The sequence below is a fragment of the Octopus bimaculoides genome, chromosome 2 (genome assembly GCF_046866305.1).
Source record: "Octopus bimaculoides isolate indiv1 chromosome 2, ASM4686630v1, whole genome shotgun sequence".
NCBI classification, from domain to species: domain Eukaryota; kingdom Metazoa; phylum Mollusca; class Cephalopoda; order Octopoda; family Octopodidae; genus Octopus; species Octopus bimaculoides.
Window position 1 is genome coordinate 27,417,617 of NC_142929.1, and position 26,696 is coordinate 27,444,312.

The 26,696-nt window shown below is 37.8% G+C and overlaps 1 protein-coding gene across 1 annotated transcript in view; it reads left to right on the top strand.

The window, feature by feature from the left end:
* Positions 1-3,737: 3,737 nt before the first annotated feature.
* Positions 3,738-26,696, top strand: part of LOC106868267 (sulfotransferase 1B1) — a 34,095-nt gene continuing 11,136 nt past the window's right edge. The window contains exons 1-2 of the mRNA XM_089342011.1: positions 3,738-4,345; positions 23,772-24,089. Coding sequence (XP_089198137.1) covers positions 4,174-4,345; positions 23,772-24,089 — 490 coding nt within the window. The 5' untranslated portion in view covers positions 3,738-4,173. The remainder of the gene's footprint in view (positions 4,346-23,771; positions 24,090-26,696) is intronic.

Here is a 26,696-nt window from a genome sequence, read left to right on the forward strand (position 1 = left end):
GTGTGTGTGTATGTATGTATGTATGTACGTACGTATGTATGTATGTATGTATGTATGTATGTATGTATGTATGTATGTATGTGTCAGTGTGTGTATTTTGTGTCTTGGTGTGTTTACGTGACCGTAATCCAACGGTTGAGCAAAAGAGACTGATATAATAAGTACTACCCTTAAAAAAAAAGTTTGACTAAGGTTCTTCAAGGCGGTGACCCAGTATGGTCACGGTCTAAATACCGAAACAAGTAAAAGATACATGCATATGCTCATATATCATTTGTATCATTATTATTATTATTATCATTATTATTATTATCATTATTATTATTATTATTATTATTATTATTATTATTATTATTATTATTATTATTATTATTATTATTATTATATATTAGGTTGTCAAGAAAGTTCTTGCAGTTTTTAACTTTTAAATTCAGATGAATATATCTCGGCACAAACAAAACTTTAGTAATCGAAATAAACTCCATCAGAATCAACACACTTTTGCCAACGCGAAACAAGTTTATTTATGCCAGTAGCATTCTGGTGGCGATGAAGTCGTTGAAGGTGTGTTTGGCATCGTCTTGGTTTTTTAAGCATTTCTCACGCAGGAAGTCGGCGAGATGCTTGAAAAAGTGGTAGTCGGTAGGCGAGAGGTCTGGTGAGTATGGCGAATGAGGCAGAGTTTCGTAGCCCAATTCGTTCAACTTTTGCAGGGTCAGTTGTGCAACGTGCGGCCGAGCATTGTTGTGGAGAAGAATTGGTCTTTTCTATTGACCAATGTTGGCTGTTGTTGTCGGAGTTTCTTATGCATTTCATCCATTTGCTGACAGTACTTCTCCGCGGTAATGGTTTCGCCTGCATCCAAAAAGCTGTGATGGATGAGACAAGCCGTAGACCACCAAACAGTCACCATGACCTTCTATTGGTGCAACTTTGGCTTCGAGAAGTGCTGTGGATCTTCGTCGGCGTCCAACCACTGAGCTGTGCGTCGCCGGTCGTCGTAAAGAATCCACTTTTCATCACAATCCGGTGGAGAAACGGGTCGTTCTTGTTGCGTAAAAGAAGGGAAAATGACACTTCAGAACGGCGTTTTTTTTTTGTTTTTTGGTTGTCGTTCATTTCGAGCGGCACCCATTTCTCAAGTATTTTTGTTTTTTCAATCTCTTTCAAGTGGTTGGCAATTGTTGTATACGTTACGTCTAATTCAGAAGCAAGCTCTCGAACAGTTGTGCGTGGATTGGCTTCGACTAAGGCTCTTAGTTGATCGTTGTCAATATCCGATGGCCGACCACTACGCTTATCATCTTCAAGACTCTCGTCACCGGTATGTAATTTCTTGAACCACCATTGTGCTGTACGTTCATTAGTGGTTCCTGGGACAAGCGCATCGTTGATATCGCGAGCTGTTTCAGCAATGTTTCGGCCTAGCTTGAACTGGAATAAGAAAATTGTGTGAATTTGCTTTTTGTCCATGTTGTATTCAACGTTCCGGAAAAAATGGCCTAATTATTCAAAAAGAAAAAGAGTAACACGATTAGATAGAGCGAAAAACGGGCTTTAAAATTATATATAAACTCAAAGTAATTTAACGAAAGTTAATTTGAAAATACATCATTTAAAACCAAAATTAAAAATTCTGCAAGAACTTTCTTGACAATATATATATATATATATATATATATATATATATATATATATATATATATATATATATATATATATATATATATATATAAGATAATAAGTGAAAAAACTACAGAAGGTTTGTGTTACATGGTTAAAGTATATATTTAAATTATGTCAGAAAAATGTTAGAAAAATGTTAGAAAATCTTTTTGGTATATAAACATTGTATTTTGAGAAATAACCGGTTTCGTGTTGTCTTTTCAAATATACATATATAGTCGTTGTCGTTATTTCTGTGCATGTTTTTATGTATGCATTTATGTATGTATATATGTATGTATGTACCTGCGTGTGTGGATGCGTGCATGTGTGTTTTTGGCTATGTATATCTAGGTAAGTCGTTGACAGTGGTAAAATAAGGTTGTTTTTTGTACTCTTATTTGTTCAAATTAAAACTTGCTGTGTAATATTTTATTGTGCTCGATTTGCCCAGAGACTCCTTTGTCATTCCCTCCATGGAATAACAATAAAAGGAATTCCCCGTTTGAAACCTGTAACCAAGCAAGGCTATTGTTCACTAAATATGAATACAGTATATAAACATTTCAGCTACAACAAAATGAAATGACAAAACCCTAACAATAGCATACAATGATCTTTAGACTTGGCACAAGGTCACAATATGCAGCCGGGTGATCTCAAGACTGATTCGACCACCCCCCGTTGTCAGTTCGTGTAGAATAATTACTATTGATGAGAACAATAATAAGCAGATATAAATAAATAAATAAATAAATGCTTATAATCATGGTTGGATTAAGGCCAAGTGACGCCTTAAGCACAGAATAACAACGGTGTCCCTTTGACTCTTCCATTGCTTAACTGATAACAACATTCAGACATTAATAAATGTCAAATAATAGATAGAATGAAAAATTAGTTTATTCCAAACCAAACCGTACAACTATATTAAATACTATTATTAAATACTAGTATTAATTTTATTTAATAATAGATAACAGTAAGTAAAATAAGTAAATTATAGTACAATCCTTTTACTCATTCTTTTGATAACTTATAGTTATCAAATATCATAATATCTACCATAATAAATCCGTCGCTGAGAAAACGCCTGGTGGGACCCTTGTCTTGGTCTTCTAGGTATGCTTATATTGTTTAGTGGATAACTTGGCTCTACTGATAATGTTGTTGCTGTTGTTTCTGCTGCTACTGCTGCTGCTTGTGTCATGTTTATATAACTCTGAAATTACAGCAGTTGGCCATCTTTTCCTTAAAGCGTGCTGATGTACACATGATTTATCTAACGTCTGCTATACGGCCTACCAGTGGACTAAGAGCGTATAATATAGAGAAATGAATTGAAAACGGAAAAGATTTTGTTTAGCGCATCGCTATTAATTAGCCACGTGATCAGACTCCAACCACTGCGTGAATTTCTCTCTCTCTCTCTCTCTCTCTCTCTCTCTCTCTCTCTCTCTCTCTCTCTCTCTCTCTCTCTCTCTCTTTCTCTCTCTTTCTATTTCTTTCACTTTCTTTCTATTTTTTTCTCTTTTTCTTTCATATACACACAGGGCACCTTCTCTTTTTCTCTCTGCTCCCTCCCTCCCTCTTTCTCTCTGCCCACTCTTTCTTTCTTTCTCTCTCACACACACACACACCCACATACATACATTCGCATTTACATGAAGTGGTTCTCACGTACACACTCTCACACATGCGCACAAACATACACCCTCCACTTCCGCCTCACACATTCCCTCAAATACATACACGTATGCTCGCGCAAACACACCAGTACTGACCCATTCTTTCGCTCTCTCTCTCTCTCTCTCTTTCTTTCTTTCTTTCTCTCTCTTTCTCTCTCTCCCCTCTCCCTCTTTCTCTCTCTTCCTATTCTCCCCCCTCTCTCTCTCTTTCTTTCTTTCTTTCTCTCTCTCCTCTCTTCCTCTCTCTCTCCCTCTTTCTCTCTCCTCCTATTCTCCCCCCTCTCTCTTTCTGCATACACACACTTTTTCACACTTCTCTATTTCCTATTCAGTTCCTTATGGTCTTGTTCCGCTTATATTCCCGATGTAAACGAAATATTTTAGTTACGCAGAAGAACAACAGTAAGACGAGCCACATGATCTAACTACACGTCGGTTGGAATATTGTTCCAAGATAGGCAAACTAACTACATTGGAAAGCTATAATCAAAATAAAATATACATATATATTTATATAAATAAAACAGAAAAACAAAAACAAAAAAAACAAACAGAAATATATAAGTGAAAAAGAAACCAAAATTAATATATATATATTTTTTTAAACTACTATAAAGAAAAAATAGACATAAGAAGGAAAACACAAACCACGCAGCTCTACAGGCGCACATGTTCTTTCATTCTTGCGGAATACACACAACTATTCACAAGATAAACACGTAACATTTATTAATATATATATATATATATATATATATATATATATATAACAGCCGATGAGAAAAGTGTTTGCACAGTCGTGGATAGATTGTTATACAGAATGAGTGAGGAAGTATCGAAGATTGTTGATTCTGATGGCAATCATATGGTGGTGAAATATGCCAATGGATATCCATTCCCGTCATTTGAAAAATTAAAAGACAATCTTGATGAGTTCAAAAAATGGACACCGAAACCTCAGGATGTCTTCCTTTTTGCCTATCCGTCATCTGGTAAATTCTTTTTATTATTATTGTTGTTGTTGTTGTTGTTGTTGCAGCTGCAGTTGTTGTTCTTGTTGTTATTGTTGTTGTTCTTGTTATTTCGTCCGTCTTTACGTTCTGTGTTCATATTCCGCCGCGGTCGACTTTACCTTTCATCCTTTCGGGGTCAATAAAATAAGTACCAGTTGAACATCATCATCATCATCATTATTATTATTATTATTATTATTATTATTATTATTATTATCATCATTATCATTATTATTATTATTATTATTATTATTATTATTATTATTATTATTATTATTATTATTATTATATGTTTGACTTTTGTTTTGCATTTGTACAAGTTGGATCCAAGTCTCACCCAGAGACCTCAAGAGACAACAAGTTAGAAGTTCATGTAGGTGTTATGCCTAGGGTACCATACATTTGGATTTGTACAGTTTTGTTCTAGTGAATGTTTAAGAAACCATAAGAAAATTATGTGTTTGTTTTAAAATTTGAGATCACATAGACAGTATTTTACGTAGGATATGGGCAGTTCCCATGAGCACTATCTTTTGAACTTCAGCCATTTTGGGGTTTCCTGGTATCTGAGCTAGGTAGTAATCAGCCCGTTTCGCTGTCATTCCCAGGGCACCTATGACAATAGGTATTGTTTTCGTCTTCAGATTCCACATTTTGCTAATTTCTATTTCAAGATCTTTATATTTGCTCAGTTTTTGGTAGGTTTTGACAGATACGTTTATATCGATTGGGACAGTCATATCAATGAGGAGGCATGATTTTTGTCTGAAGTCTTTCAGTATGATGTCTGGCCTATTTGCGTCTATCTTTCTGTCAGTTTGAATGGTGAAGTTCCAGAGGAGTGCGATGTGATCATTTTCAAGTACTGGGGGTGGTTTGTGTTCCCACCAGTTTTTGTCATGGGGCAAGTTCAGGTTTTTGCATATTACCCAGTGAATATATTGTGCAGCTCTATCATGCCTGTTGAGATACTCTGTAGGCGCAAGCAGACTGCACATGGAGACAACATGATCGATGGTCTCATTTTGTTGTTGGCATATACGACATAATGGGGAGCTGCCGTTCTTTAATATGTTGGTCTGGTAGTTCTTTGTAGGTAGGCATTGATCTTGGGCTGCTATGATAAACCCCTCTGTTTCTGATTTCAAGCCAGAGGCCATTAGCCATTGATGGGTAAGGGCTTTGTCAATATCTGCACTATTCGCTCTCTTTGGGTATTTGCCATTGAGAGGTTTTCCATGCCATTTTTCAGTCATAATATCTAAGGCAGCAATTTTAGCACGGGTTTTCAAGCGCTTAGCTTTTTCTGCAGGTGTTTCTAGTTCGTCTAATTCTTGAATTTGTTGTAATTGGAATTCACTTAGATATTCCTTTGCCTGTTTTGTTACTGAGTAAGATGCTTTCTTGCTTTCATGTTTTGAGACAAGTTTTAGCATCCAGTCCTCAGAGTTTTTCAGATAGGTGTCTAGGCCAATTGTGGCTACCTTCATTGTTAATGCCAGCTGTAGAAGTCCTCGGCCTCCCTCTTTTCTTGGCAGATAAAGACGTTCTATATCTGCTTTAGGGTGGTGCATTCTATGCATTGTCAACAGTTTTCGTATTTTTCTGTCAACATTACATATTTCAGTAATTGACCAGTTAACGATATTGAAACTGTAAGTCACGACTGGTATGGCTAGAGCATTGATCGCTTCGATTCTGTTTCTCGCGTTCAGCTCTGTCATCAGTATTGCTCTCACCCTGCGATAACATTCTCTTCTGATCCTTTCCCTCATCACTGAATGCTTGATATTGTCCCCTTCAATTACCCCTAGGTATTTGTAGCTCTCCGCTGGTTCTAACTCTTTTATGAAATTTTGTTGGTCAAGGTTCACATTAGATGTTTTTGTCATTTTTCCTTTGATAAAGGTAGCTTTTGCACATTTATCAAGGCCAAATTGCATCTTGATGTCATCACTGAATTGTTTAACAATCGTTAGTAGGCCTTTGAGTTGTTGGTCATTTTTTGCAAAGAGCTTTAAATCATCCATGTAAATGAGATGATTTATATTTTTATCAAATATTTTATAACCATACTGTGCATCATTGAGCAATTTTGAGAGCGGTATTAGGGTTAGACAGAAGAGGAGTGGTGATAGTGAGTCACCCTCGAAAATGCCACATGAAATTCTTACATCTCCAGCATTTAGAGATTCATTGTCATTGTTCAACGTCAGTGTGGTTCTCCATGATCTCATACTTACAGATAAAAAGTTTCGCAGAGTAGGAGCTATTTTATACATTTCCAGACATTTCCTAATCCAGCTATGTGGTAGGGTATCAAAGGCCTTTTTATAGTCTATCCAGGCTATTGACAAGTTTTTGTGTCGCTTGTGACAATCTTCTAAGATCATCTTATTGATGAGTAGCTGATCTTTACAACCATAAGATTCACGTTTACATCCCTTTTGCTCATTAGGGAATATGCTACTTTCTATTAAAAAACTATAGGTGTACTCGGTTAGGACAGATGTTAGCGTCTTATACATTGTTGTTAAGCAGGTTATGGGTCGATAATTTTTTGGTTCGTTTGTTTCCTCATTTTTTGGAAGCAGGAATGTTAAACCATTAACTAGCCAAGAGGGCATCAAACTAGGATTTTGCAAAACATCGTTGTAAAGTTTTGTTAGCAGTTCATGGCTCTCCGGGAAGGCATTCAACCAGAAGTTAGGAATTTTATCCTTTCCTGGAGACTTCCATTTGCTTGACCTCCTGAGAGCAGATCTTATATCTTCTACCTTGACCCCCTCCCACTTTTGCTCCTCTAAGGAGTCTAGGTCTGTAGATATTCTATCAATCCAAGGGACCTTTTCATTGTGTGTTTTATCTTCTGCCCAGATTTTATTCCAAAATTCTTGCACTTCTTCTTTTGATGGGACAGACTTTATTGTTACTGGTGTTTTCCCTATCTTCCTGTAGAAATTTTTGGGGTTATTTTTGAACATGTTATTATCTCTGAATAATCTAACACGCTTTTCATACCTTGCTATACGGGCAGCTTTAGCACATACCTTTTGCTTGATGGTTTCTATGGTGGTATCAATGTCAACTATTATTATTATTATTATTATTATTATTCAGTAGTTTTATTTTTATAACGTGCTTTCACTTCACTACCGAGCGCAGCTCTGTGCGCCTTGGGTATGTGCTGTGGTTTGCTGTGGTGCTCTTATGTTTACTGTATTGAAAGTGTTTTGCGTAGAATGTGTGCAGTACCCAGTAGTGCAATTTTCTGTATGTTATATATATTTGTAAGTCCTGGTGTTTTTGTTATGTATTTGTCTGAATATTTTTTTATTATACCTAAGGCACCTACTATGATAGGAATTGTTTCTGTTTTTAGATTCCACATTCGAGTTATCTCTATTTCCAGGTCTTTGTATTTTGAAAGTTTTTCCATTTCTTTTAGAGAAACGTTGTCATCTGCTGGTATTGATACATCAATTAGAAATATTATTATTATTATTATTATTATTATTATTATTATTATCATTATTATCATTGTCATTATCATCATCATTATCATTATTATCATTATTATTATTATTATTATTATTATTATTATTATTATTATTATTATTATTATTATTATTATTATTATTATTAAGGTGGCGAGCTGTCAGAATTGTTAGTACGCCGGACATAGTGCTGTGCTTAGCGGCATTTCTTCTGGCTTTGTGCTTTGAGTTCAGATTCCATCGAGGTCGGTTTTGCTTTTCAACTTTTAGGGGTCGATAAAATAATGTAATCGACTTGCCCCCTCCCTCGAATTTGTTAGTACAAGTTGAGTACCGGTGCCAATGTAATCGACTTACTCCTTTCCTCGAAATTGCTAGCATTGTGCCAAAATTTGAAATCATTGCGAGTCGACAGAATCGTTGGCACGGAGGCAAAATGCTTTGAGGCATTTCGTCCGTCTTTACATTCTGAGTTCAAATTTCACCAAGGTCAGTTTTGCTTTTCATCCTTTCGGGGTCGATAAAATAAGTACCAATTGAACACTGGGACCGGGATCGATGTAATCAATTTAACTCCTCCCCCGAAATTGCCGGTCTTGTGCCAAAATTTGAAACTATTATTATTATTATTATTATTATTATTATTATTATTATTATTATTATTATTATTATTATTATTATTATTATTATTATTATTATTATTATTATTATTATTATTAAGGCAGCGAGCTGGCAGATTCGTTAGCACGCTGGGCAAAATGCTTAGTGACATTTCGTCCGTCTTTAAGTTCTGAGTTCAAATGTCGCTGTGTTCGACTTTGCTTTTCATCCTTTCGGAGTCGATAAAGTAGTACCAGTCGAGCACTGGGATCGATCTAATCGACCAGCCCACTCCCGCAAAACTTCAGGCTTGTGCCTATAGTAGAAAGGATTATTATTAGCCGCATATTTTCCGGTTTCGCGTTCTGAGTTCAAATTCCACCAAGGTTGGCTTTGCCTTTCATCCTTTCGGGGTCGATAAAATAAATATCAGTTGTACCCACTCCCTCGACATTGTTAGCCTTGTACCAAAATTTGAAATCAATCATTATTATTATTTTAGCATTATTTAGTCAGAGAGCAGTGCATGACATCAAAGTGACACTGGGATACAATAATACGAACGTACCCATCATGACTACCTATCTTCTAAGGGTACACCGAGCACATGCACCACAACCATATGTACCCGACATGGGGATCTCATATCAAGATAAACAGCGCATGACCTTGCTCAAAAGGTCCCGCTCAAAAGGTCCCCAAACAAAAGTTGTTTAAATATTATGAACGAGACACCCATGTTTCCAAAGGTGAATTATTCAAACTCCGAAGAATTCCTCTCATAGCTATGACGTACCCCCACTAGTCCTGCTCACAATCAGATATGCACATAATGTCAGTCACTAAGAGACATACCAACAAGTTAAGGTCAAGCAACTAGCAAGCAAACCTGTGGTATTGAGCAGAATATTTGCTGTAGCCCATCTTTTTACACTTAGAAAAAACATGTTCATGTTAACACTTCCAATTAGTTAGGATCAGTAGTTGTGAGAGCAACTGCCTGGTACTGCATCATGGCATTATTATTATTATTATTTTATGTTTGACTTTTGTTTTGCATTTGTACAAGTTGGATCCAAGTCTCACCCAGAGACCTCAAGAGACAACAAGTTAGAAGTTCATGTAGGTGTTATGCCTAGGGTACCATATATTTGGATTTGTACAGTTTTGTTGAAGTGAATGTTTAAGAAACCATAAGAAAATTATGTGTTTTTTAAAATTTGAGATCACATAGACAGTATTTTACGTAGGATATGGGCAGTTCCCATGAGCACTATCTTTTGAACTTCAGCCATTTTGGGGTTTCCTGGAATCTGATCTAGGTAGTAATCAGCCCGTTATTATTATTATTATTATTATTATTATTATTATTATTATTATTATTATTATTATTATTATTATTATGATTATTATATAAGGCGGCGATTTGGCAGAATCGTTAGCACACCGGGTGAAATGCTTAGCGATATTTCGCCCGTCGCTACGTTCTGAGTTTAAAATCCGCCGAGGCCGACTTTACTTTTCATCCTTTCGAGGTCGATAAATTAAGTACCAGTAATACACTGGAGTCGATGTAATCGATTATCACCCTCCCCTAAATTTCAGGCCTTGTGCCTATAATAGAAAGGATTATTATTATTATTATTATTATATAAGGCGACGAGCCGGCTGAATCGTTAGCAAGCCAGGCGAAATGCTTAGCAGTATTTCGTCCGTTTTTACGTTCTGAGTTCGGATTGCGCCGAGGTGGACTTTACCTTTCATCCTTTTGGGGTCGATAAATAGAAAGCATTATTATTATTATTCTTGTTGTTGTTGTTGTTATTATTATTATTATTATTATTATTATTAAGATTAAGGCGGCGAGCTGGCAGAATCGTTAGCACGCCGGGCATTTCGTCCGTCTTTACATTGAGTTCAAATTCCACCGAGGGCGACTATACCTTTCATCCTTTCAGAGATCAAAAAATTAAATATCAGTTGAGTACTGGGGTCGATGTAAAAAATTTCGGGCCTGTTGCCTTTAGTAGAAAGGATTATTGTTATTGTTGTTGTTTTGTAGTTTTATGCATTATCTTATGCTTTCACTGCACAGCTGAGTGCAGCTCTCAGCACCTTGAGTACGTGAAATGCGTTTAGTCTGAATTATATTGACTGTACTCTTAAAAATAGATTAGAAATGCCTGGCAGTGTTAGTATCTGTACGTTGCACACACTGACAAAATAGTTCGAGCGCCGGAAAAAATATCATCCAGCATTTGTTCCAGCTCTTTACAGTCCAGGTTCAAATCTCGCCGAGGAGAATTTTGCTTGACTTTCATCTGGAGTCGTTGAAATAAAGTAATTGTTATGTACCGGAGTCGACGGTATGGACTCACCTCTTTCTCTGGAAATTGCCGGCCTTCAATCCAGGACCTCCGGGAAATCAATGGATTGGTCCCTATAGCATTTATTTAATGACAGCTAGCCACAGCCTACGTAGATCAGAATTGGGTCTCTAAACCCGCGAGACCACCGAGCAACGGCGCAGTGTTCAGTGTGCTCATACCATTAGACTGCTCTACTCGTATCTAAATCAGGAATCATATGTCTAAGGCGGTGATCTAGCAGAATCGGTATTTCGTCTTCACGTTCTCAGTTCAAATTCCGCCAAGGTCGACTTTGCCTTTCATCCTGTCTGGGTCGATAAAACAAGTACCCGTTGAATATTAGGATCGATGTAATCGACTCATGCCCTCCCCAAAATTCCTGCCCTTCTGGCAAAATTTGAAACCATTATATGTATGCGTGTATTTGTGTATAAAATGCATTTGTCTACATATTTTTTAATCATTCACAAAGCAATTATTTCTATAGGGATTTGTTTCTGATGTTTGTCCCCACATTCTCGTAGTCACTATTTCTAAGTTTTTAGATTTAGATAATTCTCAACTTCTTTTAGACATATGCTATCATCGATTGTTTGAGCCGATAGTTTGATTAACAGTCAGTCTTTCTCTTGATTGTTTTTGACAGCAATATCCGCCGATTAACATTGAACTTCTTGTCTGTGTGGATTGGTATTTCCCAGAGCATGATCGCTTTGTCATTCTCTGAGACCTCTTTGTTAAGTTATGCTTATACCAGTTCGGCTCTCTTATTACTTCATGTTGGCACAATTGCCGGAGTACGACTGACCATCTATATAATGCCAAGATTGGGCAACTAGAGACAATGTAGTTTATCATCATCATCAGCATCATCATCATCATCATTATTATTATTATTATTATTATTATTATTATTATTATTATTATTATTATTATTATTATTATTATTATTATTATTATTATTATTATTATTATCATTATCATTATCAAGGCAGCGAGCTGGCAGAACCGTTAGCACGCCAGGCGAAATGCTTAGCGGTATTTCATCTGTCGCTATGTTCTGAGTTCAAATTCCACCGAGGTCGATTTTACCTTTCATCCTTTCGGAGTCGATAAAATAGGTTCCAGTTGCGTACTAGGGTCGATCTAATCGACTGGCCCCCTCCCCCAAAATTTCATGCCTTGTGTCTAGAGCAGAAACGATTATTAAGGCGGCGAGCTGGCAGAACCTTTAGCACTCTGGACAAAATGCTCAACGATATTTCGCCCGTAGCTACGTTGTGAGTTCAAATCCTGCCGAGGTCGACTTTGCCTTTCGGGGGGTCGATAAATTAAGTACCAGTGAAACATTGGGGTCGATGTAATCGTCTAGTACCCTCTCTCCAAATTTCAAGCATTGTGCTTTAGTATAAAGGATTATTATTGTTATTGGCAAAACGCACGTTGCATCGTTAGTCTTGTTTATATATGTCAAAAGTTGTTAATTGTTGAAAATTTGTTGCGTATCATTTGTTAAAGACAACCAGAAAACATAGGATTGTTTTCAAAATTGTACCCCTTTGGGACACAGATTTGAAAAGAATATTTTAAAATTATGTTTGAAAAACATTTTTTTTTTTATCTTGAAATGATGCCGGACGGGGTAGAACTGCTTGTGATTGTGGAGGGTAGAAGACCAAGAAACCATGTCTGTGGAAAAATTGACCATCTCAGAAGAGCTTCACTAATGCCGATACCATCGTTTCAACAACAACAACAACAACAATAACAGCAACAGCCACAGTTTGCAACAACATAAGCAGTAGCGACAGTAGTAGCAAGGAAAAAATATGAAAGCAACAATAACCCCATCTGGACCCACATCAACAATAGCAACAACAGCAAAAGCAACTACGACAACAGCTACAGACGCTTGTAAAACTGAAAAACGCAGCAACAGTTGCACAAAGAATATCAACATCAAATCCATTAGAAGTAGCAACTGAGGTGACGGAGAAACTGAGTGCTACAAAAATAATCCGGATATCTTAACCCTCTCTTCCTCTTCCCTCCTTCCTCATACATGCACACTCATGAACACACACACGCAAACAAACACACACACAAAACGTGTTCCTGCCCCAGTTCAAGTCAGAGTTTTTTTTTTTTTATTAAACCTCAGGTGAGGGGGAGTGGGAGACAAGAAAAAGCAACAAAAAAAAATACGAAACAACACCTGCTCCACGTCGACTTCAAACAGCGCTAAATTCGCATCAAGAAATGCATCATCACTATTACCATCTCCACCAAAAGCAACAAAAACAAAACAAAAAAATACAAGCGAAACAACAAGAAACAATTAAGAGAAAAAAAGAACATGCACAAATCGAATAACAACCAGAACACTATCCTAGTAAGGAGAAAAATAAAGAGCTGCTTTCTTACGTAGCATAAAAAGGAAACATGGAGAGAAAGAGAGAGAGAGCGAGAGAACGAGAGAGAGAGAGAGGAGAGAGAGAGAGAGAGAGAGAGAGAGAGAGAGAGAGAGAGAGAGAGAGAGAGAGAGCAGGGAAGACTTTCATTAAAAGTACAGAGAAAGCCGCGAAGGATCTGAAACTGGTAAGGCTGCCAACAGATAGGAATATGAAATTGATTTTTCCAAAAGAGAGTTTCCCTTATGACGTTGGGTATCCAAGCGTCATAGCCTTGAACAGGCTATTTTAGGATTTTCACCATAGAACTGCATACAGAGAAAAGATTTTGAAACACACGATTGCCTACAGAAAATTATTATTATTATTACCTATTAAGGTAGATGACCTCTTTCCTTCTTCCCTTCTTCCTTACCAACATGGCAGCCTTAAGAGTGGGAAGTATAAATATACGTGGCCTGGAGTCACCCTGGAAAACAAGAGTCTTCTCAAAGACACCAGGTCACTAGCTTTGGATGGATTACCTGTCAGCGAGGCCAGGATTTCTAACACATGTGCTACAGGATCTGTTTTTGATGACTTGACGAAGTGCACATCACTGAACCGATCTGGCATAGGAGGCCGAGAGACAGTATTGTTTCGGAAAGGCCTGGGTTTCGAGATACAGCCGGTCTTCCTGAATTCGAACAGTAAGTTGGTGATCCTAGACGTGAACAAGAGAAAGCGGTGTCTTTAGACCACACAGCTGGCAAAAATGAGTAGTACCTGTATTTCAAAGGGCTATCCTCGTCACATTCCTTAAGAATGTAAACACGAGTACACACAAGCAGGCTGTTCAGTTGATCGGATCAACTGGAACCCTCGTCGTCGTAACTGATGGAGCGACTGTAGCTTTGACTGGGGTTGAACAGCCGAATTTCTTCAGGAGTCTGGAGGTTTTCCTGAGAAAGCCCCGCTCTTTAGTACTAGTGGAGGATTAGAATACCATCATGGTTGTACATGTGGATCGTGTAAGACCAACTGATAGGAGAGGAGAGTTGTAAAAGCCTCGCAAGCCTACTCTCACGTCTCCAACTGGCTGATAGATACTGACTGAACTTCCTGAATGTGCCATTGGGAATGTAAACAGTATCAGGTTATCCAGACCATGTCACGATAAAGTTTTCTATAGGCCGGCAAACAGGAATAGCACAGGTTGTTCACAATTCAAATTGACCGGCTACACAGACCACAAATTTATGACACATACCGTCGACCTAGATATACTGCATAGACAAGGACACGTTTACTGGAATCTGAACGCGTTTTTCCGACGTGCCAATGCGATCAGTCAATGTTCCATTATGGCATTCTCTCGAGGATTAGCGGTGGGTAAGAGCGACGACATCCTCTGGAAAACTCTGGGCATCGATCAAAATCCCTCACTAGACTTTTTCGGAGGACTTTCGAACCGGGACTGATGAATAATTTCCAGAAATCCCTGGGAACATTACCGGCTTAGGATAAACTCAACAGGTATGGTTGTGCCTTCAGCTGGGCTTGCCTGACATGCAAGTATATCGACCAAACTGTCCTGCACACGCTCGTATAGTGCTCAAGGTTTGCTGACTTACGGAGTAATGTCGAACGGCTGCTGCCATGTGTGAGATGGATCCGACTATCGGCCAGGTCCATCATGAAGATCGCCACGCCGCCACCTTTTGGCCGGTAAGGGAAAACAGCTTTTCTTTGACCGGTGGCTATGACGAAAGAGATTGCGTGAAGAACGACAATGAAAGGACTGAAAACGGATACTTTCCTTTTCGGTAAGCCCACGTCGACATTTTAAAATTCATTTGAGAAGGAAGGTGATGTTTGAGAGGGGAGTGCTCGCGCCAATAAGTTTGTTGAAATGTGGTGAATGTGGCGAGGATGGTCCGAATGATCGAACCTCGCCGGTAGTATGGAGAAAGCGAGTGGAGAGAAACGCTTCTCAGTCATGCCCTTGGTAGTTGGGTTGACTAAGTGTCTGTGGGGCTCCTTCGTTACCCTGGGTAGTACTTGCTCCTATAGGGAAATTTTGTCAAAATTTTCTTGTTAATTTTTATTGTTTATATTGTTTTCATTTGTTTATGTAAATCGTCACAGTCCACTTTCTTTGTAGTGTCCTAAATGTGAGGACGCGTGGCCTAGTGGTTAGGGTGTTGCACTCACGATGGCGAGATCATGGTTTCAATTCCTAAACCGAGTGATAAGTTGCGTTTTTTGAGCAAAACACTTCATCTCGTGTTGTTCTGTAATCACTTCAACACCTGACACGTGGAACACCGTGCCGACTTAATGGCGGGAGTGAGCTAATGTACAGCACATACATTTTATCGATTCCTTTTGGGGTCGATAAATTAAGTACCAGTGAAACACTGGTGTCGATGTAAGCAACTAGTACCCTCCTCACCAAATTTCTGGCCTTGTACCTTCAGTAGTAAGGATTGTTGTTGTTGTTGTTGTTGTTGTTGTTGTTGTTGTTAATGAAGATGGTGAGCTGGCAGAAACGTTAGCACGCCGGGCGAAATGTTTAGCGGTATTTCGTCTGCCGCTACGTTCTGAGTTACAATTCCGCCGAGGTCGACTTTGCCTTTCATTCTTTCGGGGTCGATTAAATAAGTACCAGTTACGTACTGGGGTCGATATAATCGACTTAATCCGTTTGTCCCCTCTGTGTGTAGCCCCTTGTGGGCTGTAAAGAAATAAGAATCGTTAGTATGGCGGAGAAAATGCCTAGCAGCATTTCATCAGTCTTGTTGTTCTGAGTTCAAATTCCGCCGGGGTCGACTTTGTCTTTAATCATTTCAGGGTCGATAAAACAATTATTAGCTGAATATTGAGGTCGTTGTAATTGACTGCCCTCCTCCCCCGCAACTACTGGCCTTGCGCCAAATTTTGAAATTATTATTATCGTTATTACTGAAAACAGTGAGGTGGCAGTATCATTAGCACATCGGACAAAATGATTAGCGGCATTTCGGTCTGAGTTCGTAAGTCACCATTGTTGAGTTGGCCCTTCATCATTTTGAGGTCGATACAATAAGTAACAGTGGATCACTAAGGTTGATGTAATCGACTAGCTCCCTCCCGAGCAATTTCAGGTCTTTCAAATCAAAAAGATTTATTGTTGTTATTGAATTTATCTATTTATCTGCCGGAGACGCACACATTTCACGAAGAGAGGAAATTATAAGCTCTCTATTGCAATCTCTAGAATTACATCCAAATATCCTTTAAATGATAAATTATACACTACTATCTTCAAAAAAGGAAGCATTAGGTAATGTTGTCCTCCTATATACCGTCTAAAAAATTATCATGCCTCTGGGTCTAAACGACGGCATCGACAACTACAAGAACAATAACAAAAACAATTGCAAATCAAGTCAGTTTTAATTAAAAAATTCCCTTATCAACTTTCCAGACGACGTTTTTAATAGTATTTACAAAACTATTTTCAAGAACTGGAGGCCGAGACCAAGAATCAGTATTAGCTTTAGTTCTTGCGTATGTCATTCTTCAACTTTTATCATGGTGCTGGCGTATGGCTTATTTAGCTACTTATGTGTAACAGGATGAAATATTTCATGACAAAATACTGATATTGTGTTGCAAATGTCGTTTAAAGTTAAACATTCAATAAACGAATATGAATACATTACGTTGTGAATATATTGCATAATAATGGTTTCAAATTTTGGCACAAGGCCAGTAAATTGGGGGAAGGGGTAAGTCGATTATATCGACCCTAATGCTCACTTATCCTATCGACCCCGAAAGGATGAAAGACGAAGTCGACCACGGTAGAACTTGAACTCAGAATGTAAAGACGGTCGAAATGCCGCAAAACATTTTGCCCGGCGTGTAAACGATTCTACCAGCTCACCACTTTAATATATTACATAGTAATGTCAAGCAGATTGTCCACAATATAAGATTTCGGCTTTCTAGTTTTATATGTAGGTCAGATAGACAAACTCAGCAGTAGGTTAATATTTATTTAAACAATATCTCCATAAAGCAAAATTACCCAACTACACTAAAACTACAAATTGGGCGAAAAAAAATAAATAGGTCACATAAGAAGATACATTTTAGCTGCATTTTAATCGATTATTTAGATTTCAACATTTTCATTTTGAATGAAACCTTTCTCTGCTTTTTCTTATGGAAGTTTTTTTTTTATATCTTTATCTTTACATTGGCCCCATTAAATGAGATAGCATAAAGAATTTGGCCTGTATTTCCAATCTAAGCTTTCAACTTATATCCTTGATTTTCATTACCAGAACGGAATTCCTTTAGACGTAAACGTATAATCATCATAAGTGAGTTAAGAACGTTTTATTCATAGAAAAGACTATTAATAGAAAATTCTCTTAATCTCTTCTCTATCACTCTTTCTTTCTCTCCGTCTCTCTCAGCGCCTTATTCTGGAAGGTATCAGTTGATTTCAGACCTGGAATAGTATGGGCTCTGCCATGTCTTAAAATGCCCGAGACTCGCCGTATGTTTAACGGCACCTCTACGATTCCGCAAAAAAAAGTTGAAAATTTGAACTCAGAACACAAAGACCTGCAACAGGGGCCATGACCACCGCCCCTGACCAGGCTATAAGAAAGATAATCATGCAACTCAATTAGAAATATATAAAGATCTGTCACGTCTTACAAGAGCAACAAGCGTGATTAGCTGACCAAATAATTAGAGCGTTGGAGAGTGTTAAGTGATATTTCTTCCGACTTTTTACGTCCGGAATTCAAATCACGTCGAAATCAACTTTACCTCTCATCCCACTATAAAATAAAGTATTTGTCAAATACTGAGGTCAAATACTGAGGTCAAATACTGAGGTCAAATACTGAGGTCAAATAATGAGGTCAAATACTGAGGTCAAATACTGAGGTCAAATACTGAGGTCAAATACTGAGGTCCTCTTTTCAAAGCTGCTGGCCTTGTACTTAATTATTTACAAGAACAGCTATGATTTTATTTACCTTCTAGAGTTTTTACACATTCTATTTTTCAACACCTCGAAAATCATTCAACACATCCGTCTCTATTCTAAATGTACTTCCCTTCGCTAGCCTTATGTCATTAAAAATATGCACAAGACCATATATTCTACTTCTTTCTGTATAATCTTGAGTCTTATAGCTCTCTCTCCCTCTCTCTCTCTCCCTCTCTCTCTCTCTCTCTCTCTCTCTCTCTCTCTCTCTCTCTCTCTTTCTATATATATATATATATATATATATATATATATGGGAGAATGTACGAAAAAAAACAACAACAGACGAGGACAGGTGGTGTAAACAACAAAAGGATGTATTAGTTTGACGCTCGGGAATACAGAAAGTCTTTAACGTTTCGAGCTACGCTCTACAACAGAAAGAATACGGAGAAAACAAGGAGAAAAGCACGGAGAAAAAAAATTGAATGGTGTTTGGTCAGCGATCTATCATGAGAGAGAGACAGACAGAGAGAGACAGATAGATAGATAGATAGATAGATAGATAGATAGATAGATAGATAGATAGATAGATAGATAAATAGATAGATAGATAGATAAATAGATAGATAGATAGATAGATAGATAGATAGATAGATAGATAGATATCTGTTCCGTCGATGAATAAATTAGATACCACAGTCTCGTAAAACTCTTCCTCATAATTGAAGCATTAATACTACTTTATTTTATTTCTCAAACTCTTCACAAAACTCTTTACAAAATATTTCCCCCTGCGAACAACATCCTTCTGGAATTCCTGTGGACGTAGACCTACTATTGCCATAATACTAGACATAAATATCACCGATCTTAGACAGCCTGAAAATGTCAGAAGCGTTGACCCTTCTTCCTCTGGTTAAGTTACAAAATTAAAATAATATATAAACAGATGCAGCGTGGCTGTGTGGTAAGTAGTTTGGTTCCCAACCTCATGGTTCCGGGTTCAGTTCCACTGCGTGAAACCTTGAGCAAGTGTCTTCTACTATAGCCTCAGAGTGGATTTGGTAGACGGAAACTGAAAGAAGTCCGCTGTATATATCTTTGTCTGTATATATTTGCGTGTGTGTGTCTGTGCTTGTCCCCCCACCATCGCTTGACTACTCATGATGGTGTGCTTACGTCTCCGTAACTAGACTTACAAAACGAATAAGTCCTGGGATCGATTTGTTCGACTAAAGGCGGTGCTCCAGCATGGCCGCAGTCAACTGACTGAAACAGGTAAATGAATATCATTAGTGTATCCTACTCTTCTCTTCTATTTTGATACATATTTGTTTGTGTAATTTTACCGATTGCGTCTTTCCCCTTCCTGAGAAATGTGCTTGCTCTTCGTCCACGTCTTTCCTGTCCCTGTTGGTTGCTTCTACTTCGAACTCCCAGTCAACAAGAGTTCCTCTATTCGATTGACCGACTTGGCCAGAAATAACAGTCAAATATCTTCAAATCGCACTCCACTGTTCTTACCCAAAGGAAGAACACATTGGACAATGTAATACTAGCCAGATAAACCACATGGAAGGGATGGAATATCATATGATTAATCATACATAGGTCTGCCAGGACTGACATGGGGACGAAACAAGAACAATATAAAACAACTCCTACTACTACTACAAATAATGATGATGATGATGATGATGATGATGATGATGATGATGATGATGATGATGATGATGATGATGATAATAATTTGTAATCATCAATCATTCTGATTTGACCTAGATGCTGCCAGATTTTCAGTTTGGGGTTTCATAAGACCGTGGGATCTAACTTCCTTTTCCTGACTAAACATACATACATTCATACATACATATACACTCGCACACACACACACACGCATGCATGCATACATACATACACACGCACGCACGCACACGCACGCACGCACACGCATGCACACGCACGCACACACATACATACATACACACATACATACATACATACATACATACATACACACATACATACATACAAATATACATATACAACATATATATATAAGAGAAAGAAGAATGTGGGTGTTATGCTGAATTTAAGACTAATTCACACAATACAAATGTTTTGCATTCAGTTTTTTAAATGTTGTTTACATGTTCAGTTCAAATGACGCCAATGAGAAATGTATTCATTAAATGTCTAGGGACAAAAGGTGAAAAGGTGAACTGTTTAATTCAGTTCGAGTTTCAAAACCATCGAATTTATAAAAATGTGTGTGTGTGTGTGTGTGTGTGTGTGTGTGTGTGTGTGTGTGTGTGTGTGTGTGTGTGTGTGTGTGTGTGTGTGTGTGTGTGTGTGTTTGTGTGTGTGTGTTTGTGTGTGTGTGTGTGTGTGTGTGTGTGTGTGTGTGTGTGTTTGTGTGTGTGTGTGTGTGTGTGTGTGTGTGTGTGTGTGTGTGTGTTCGTACACATGCTTCTTTTATTATGAAGTAGATAATCCTTTATTTGAAATTCCGAAACCCCAAAATTCCACCATCCCACCTTTTTTTTTTTTTCATATATATCTTTTTAGATGAATGAAACACCACAAACTGAAAATTCCTGAAAGTGCCCCCAAAATGTTTTTCAACCCTTTTGCCTATCCTGTGTGTCACATGTGAGATACAGGGCATATTTCCCTGGTGCCCAAACGCCATATGTATAATGCACACTCCCACTTTTTTCAACTATCCGAGTAATTCAAGACATGAAAAGAAAGCTTTGTATTACTCAGAACGTGTAAACAAGAACTAAGAACAAGCAAGGGCGTTTAGGACAGACTTATGAAAATGCTTTGGACAAGGAAAGAGTTAAACAAGCGAAGGAGGTCGTAGCTGAACATAGAACGGGAGTGCGTAAAAGCTAGTTTCGTGTAATTGCATCATGAAGCTGATGTACTGTTGTGAAAGTCTAACAGGCGCATTTTCTCTTCATGGAAAACGAACTGTTCCCAAAGTAGAATTGTTAAATGTCGTGCGAAATATCGTGGTCTAGCGCCAAATGTGCATCAAATGATCTTGGTATAAGTATAAGCTGTATTATGAAATATAAATGGGTAAGACACAGGTCTCATTCCCAAACTCTCCCATTTTATACATGCCCTTATACCCTCCTTCTACCGAAAAGAAAAAAGAATCTGAAATCCGAAACATTTCCTAAACTAATTTCAGATTAAAGATTATTACCTGGAATTCTATTCACGTCTAGGATACTTAGCACTTCCCTTTTTCTACTTTCGTCGTGTGATATGTCATACCATGGAAGCAGAATGGCAAAGGGAACTTGCTGGATGGTCCTTCATAATTACAAGTGAAAGCCTTTGACGAAATTCAGCAGCTTGTTAGGGCTCACTTAATACCTCCGATAACTTCACACCCAATTCGGAGTTAAACTTAGAAGTGGAAGAACCACAGTTCCCAATAGTCTCAAAAGGTGATAATAGTAATAATGACCGAGTAAATCATGGTATTTTCGGGATTTCATTAATTCCACTAGTATTGCTGCGACACCTGAGTCTTCTTTGCAATCGACTATGCCATGTGAAGATTTTACTGGCTCCAGAATGATAGGGAACTCAAATTTTTGACAGAGCTCATTTAGCAATATTATTGCCCTCCGTGCTTCTTAGTAGCCTGCTGCCATTAAGTTTGTAGGATAATGATAGCTTCAGTTACCTAAGACTTCATTGTACTAGTACCGTATAAAATTATATATCTGGGCATCTAAACAGATAGCAATGGAAAAATGACAATCTTCGGGGCTAAGGAATGTCGACAGCTAATGAAATGAATTTTCCGATCCAAGACACCTGGTTGAGAGAATTCAATGTCTATAAATATCGTCGACATTTTCAACGAGCAGATCAGCAGCCTCTTTACGATGTTGTTTCATGGTCTCTGTTTCTCTTTCAGCTCAGGAACGGATCCATGTGCGAATGCCCACTCTGAAACTGGGGCTTCTATATCCTAGGATGATGACTCAACTGTTGTGGCAGTAGGGGTATGGAGAAAAGACACAAAGCTAATCATGGAGAGGTCAAGTAACAAGGAGAATCTTAGACTGTCATATCTTTTTACATTTAGATCAAGTTAGATCAAACAGATCGCGGCTGGTAATGCAAAAAAAAAAAAAATCCCCGCTTCAAAGAATCAAATTGGGGAAGACTGACTGTCGGTCAACATAAAGGATTGTCGTACATCATGTGAGGGGGGTTGAAGCTGTTTCGAAACGAGAAGAAGCCTGATGCGATTCGATATTTCCAAAGATTGTCGGTCATGTGTGACAAAAAATACATGGATTAAGGAGACTTAAAAGCCAATTTCAACTTTCTGGAACATAAAAAGAAAGGCATTACGGAGTATGATGTTTCCTGGTAATCATTATATGATTGTTTGAGAGCAAGGAACTCGCTTGTGGCTTCATTAAATTCGAGAATGGGTTTAGTAAGAGAATGAGTCAAACGTTGCGAAGCTTCGATGACATTAAGACGGTTGTCAGGAAAACATCGTCGAAGAACCACATTTTGTATTCCGTGCCAGCGAATTTGGTAATGTCGTCAATGACAAGTGAAAATGGGGTAAGCACCAAGGAATCTACTTCTTTGTCGTAGTCCACATTCGAACAAAATTTCATGGTCACAGGTAAACAGTTAAAAGCGACGGAAATATGAGCCCAAAACTTGTTGATAAGATTATGGAATCCTATCGGCGGCATATCTCGACATGTAAAGTTTTCTTTTCATCCGTTTGTATTAACTATAATAACGAACTCTGTCACATAAATAAGCTTGCTGCATAACCGTCATCTTTGCATTCCCACGGGGCACCGACTGGCAATTGTGTGAGTAAAAAAAAAAAATATGGTAAGGTTCGAGAAACAAGAATGATGGGTAACAAGATGGCTGCCCTCAGTCATACAGTCAACCATTCTCACCAGCTACGTTGTTGAAATAAAAGTATCACAAACATATCAAAGGAGGATGTATTGAATTCGTTGCAAAGGAACGTACGTTTGGGAGTGTGAAAGTGCTGCCTTGCACCTTTCATATTTCATTCCCACACTTCGCAAATTATGGTTAATTTTAGCTTTTTGAAATTGATTCACAAAGAATGTTTGGCCAAAAATGATTAAATAATCAAACAGAAAGCCGCTTGTAGAAAAATTTTAACGGAAGAAATCAAAAGAGCGTCTGCGCGCGTGTGCATCTGCGTCTGCGAGGAACAGATAATGAGGGAATTAGAAAATTACAAGAAGTTACTTAAGAAAGAAAGTAAAGATAAACAAAAGAATAAAGAATGAAAAGATTACAAGAGAGTTAGAAAGAGAAAGTGGAGGGGGGGAAATAAAACGTGCTTGTGGAATGCAAAATGGCAAATGCCTGTCCATGTGTGTATGTGTGCGTGTGTGCGTGTGTGTGTGTGTGAGAGTGTGTGAATGTTTATAGTCTTGTAATAATGTTTGTATAATAACGTATAAATTATGAAATCACACTAATACTACCCGTTATATTTTTGTTTAGGAACGCATTGGTTGTGGGAAGTAATCTGCATGCTGACTGAGGGCAAAGCAGAACGCTTGCAACTAGAAAAAGAACATTACATGATTGAAAACAGCAGCTCGAAAACATTAGACAACTTGAAAGAGCCGCGTGTATTAAACGCACACGTTTATATCGAGCAAGTTCCTGAATGCCTTCTTGAAAATAATAAAATAGTCTTGATTTCCCGCAACCCCAAAGATACTGCTGTCTCTTGGTATAATCACAATGTTGCTGACGTCGAAACGGATTACACTGGAAAGTTTCCTGCCTTTTACGAATTGTTTAGAGTTGGAAACGGTAAGTAAATAATGTGAATATATGTGTGTATGTGTGTGTATGTGTGTGTATGTGTGTGAGCTCAGCTGGACGAATTGATAGATTTCCCATATTTGGTTAAGTTTGGATTCAGCGAGGGATTTGTGGAATCTTTAGTGCATTAAATAAAATGTCTTGTATTTTGTTACTGCTCCTTAAGATTTCTGTTTAAGTCCCATCGAAACCAACTTTACCTTTCATGTCTCTGATGTATACAAAATAAAATGCCAGTCAAGCATGTGAATGAATTCGTATTATAGCTGTTCATATGCCCTTTGAGAGATAGAAACCTCGATGTTTCAAGCAAAACCCTTCCTCAGAGAGAGGGCATATGTTTTTTTTCTTTCTTTTTTATATATATATTTTTGAGAAGTTTTGAAGAAGACTATCGATTGTTGAGTTTAAAAGTCTGGCAAAAACTGATGATTCATATTTAGCTTCTAGCACAGAGATTTCGCTTTTAGCGTAACTAATATGCCATATGTCCAGTCGATCTCGCCATCGTTAATGATAAATGTTTTTATGCTTTGCGTTATCATATTGTTGGTGTTGTTTACTTCCAATCAAGCCTAGTCGAACAAATCTATAACAAAAGACATTCCAGTCATGGTCATTTCGTATTTTGGATATATACAGGACTACATTGTGTAATATATCCATCATTTCCTTTCTAATGAAAGCGAGCTGTAATCTGAAAGCTTGCTCAGGCGTTATGAAATATAACCTGGAAAGCCATTAATGACTCAAGCGCTAAAATGTCAGAGATTACCAGCTGATAGTTTGGTAGTTGTCATGTCACTCGTGTTGCGCTGTTTGTGTACAAAATACATAACCGTGTATACCATTATATTTGTTTTAAGAATATTTTTTTAATATCTTATTCTATCGACCTTGATTTCTGTTAGAATTCTGTTAATTTTTGAGGAAATATGAAAAACAAAACACAGCTTATGGTTGCTTATAATCGTTTTTGAGGCCTTGCAAAGTATCCCATGTGAACGTGGGTGGATTTGCTTACAATTAAGCTGACCTTTCCAAGAATTTCTCATGAGACCAGATCCCTCTCGTGTCTGCACGTAATATCTGTACTCAGATTACTCAATTATAATAAGTGGCGCATAGTGGTTATAATTCCCTACTGTAAATAGTAACATCAGTTTAAAATTGACGAATATGTCATTAGTACCCATGATTTTATTGTATAGCCATGTGTGTCATAGTTGTAGCTGTTGTCTCAAACGTGAAGATGGAGATTTCTGGTTTTTATGTAACCTGGATGATACATATTTGTTAAAATATAGTGGAAGTAATCTGAATGACATTCATATCAAGGTACAGAGGAAGTAAATACCTTTTGCTTTCACAAATTGATTACGAAAATGTTGGACTTCGATCTGCTAAAAACTAGCCAAATTACTCTCAAATCTCATCCTACTTTTTAAAAGAAGAGGAGACTACTTTAGATCTCTCTCTCTATAAAAAAAAACCTTACTCCTAAAATTAGCATGTAAGTGGCTGAGTACTCCACAGATAGGCGTACCCTTAACCTAGTTCTCAGGGAGGTTCAGCATGACACAGAGTGTGACTAGGCTGGTCCTTTGAATTACAGGTACAACTCAATTTTGATAGCTGGATGGACTAGAGCAACGTGAATTAAAGTGTCGTGGTCAAGGACACAACGCACCGTCGGGAATCAAACTCACGACCTTATGATCGTCAGCCGAATATCCCCCAACCACTAAGCCATACGCCTTCTCAATATAAGAGAGGTACTCACAGCTGGAATGAGTTTGATTATACGTCTCTTTGGTCAGCAAAATGTATGTTACAAAAAATAAATTCATATCTTTTCTGAATGATAAAAGTGATTCCTTAGAAGTTCGTTTGGAATCTAAATTTAATCTCAATCACTGTACCACAACCGAAGAACAGACACGAAATGGATAAAATTAAGGGAAAAAATCATTAGCATATTAAGACAGTTTAATGCCTAAAATCATAACAAATATGAACTTGTGGAAAACTATCTAACTTTGAGTCTTAATAACAAAAATTATCCATATGATAAATTGAATGAAGGCACAATCAACATGAATATACGCTCCAACGAATCATCGCTAATAATCAAACATATTAAGGCAGCGAGCTGGCAGAATCGTCAGCACACCGGGAAAAATGCTTAGCGACATTTGGTCTGTCTTGACATTCTAAGTTCAAATTCCGCCGAAGTCGACTTTGCCTTTCATCCCTTCGAACTCGTTGAGCACTAGGGTCGATATAATCATACCCTCTCCCCCGAAATTTCTGTCCTTGTGCCAAATTTTGAAATCAATATTTAAACATATTAAGGCGGTAAGCTTGTAGAATCGTTAGCACACCGAGCAAAATGCTTAGCGGCATTTCGTCTGTCTACATGTTCTGAGTTCAAATTCCGCCGAAGTCGACTTTGACTTTCATCCCTTCGGGCTCGATAAAATCAGTAAAAGTTGAGTTCTGGGGTCGATGTAATCGTTTTATGCCATCCCCCGAACTTGTTGTCCTTGTACCAAAATTTGAAACCAATAGTTAAGCATATTGATAAGCAGATCT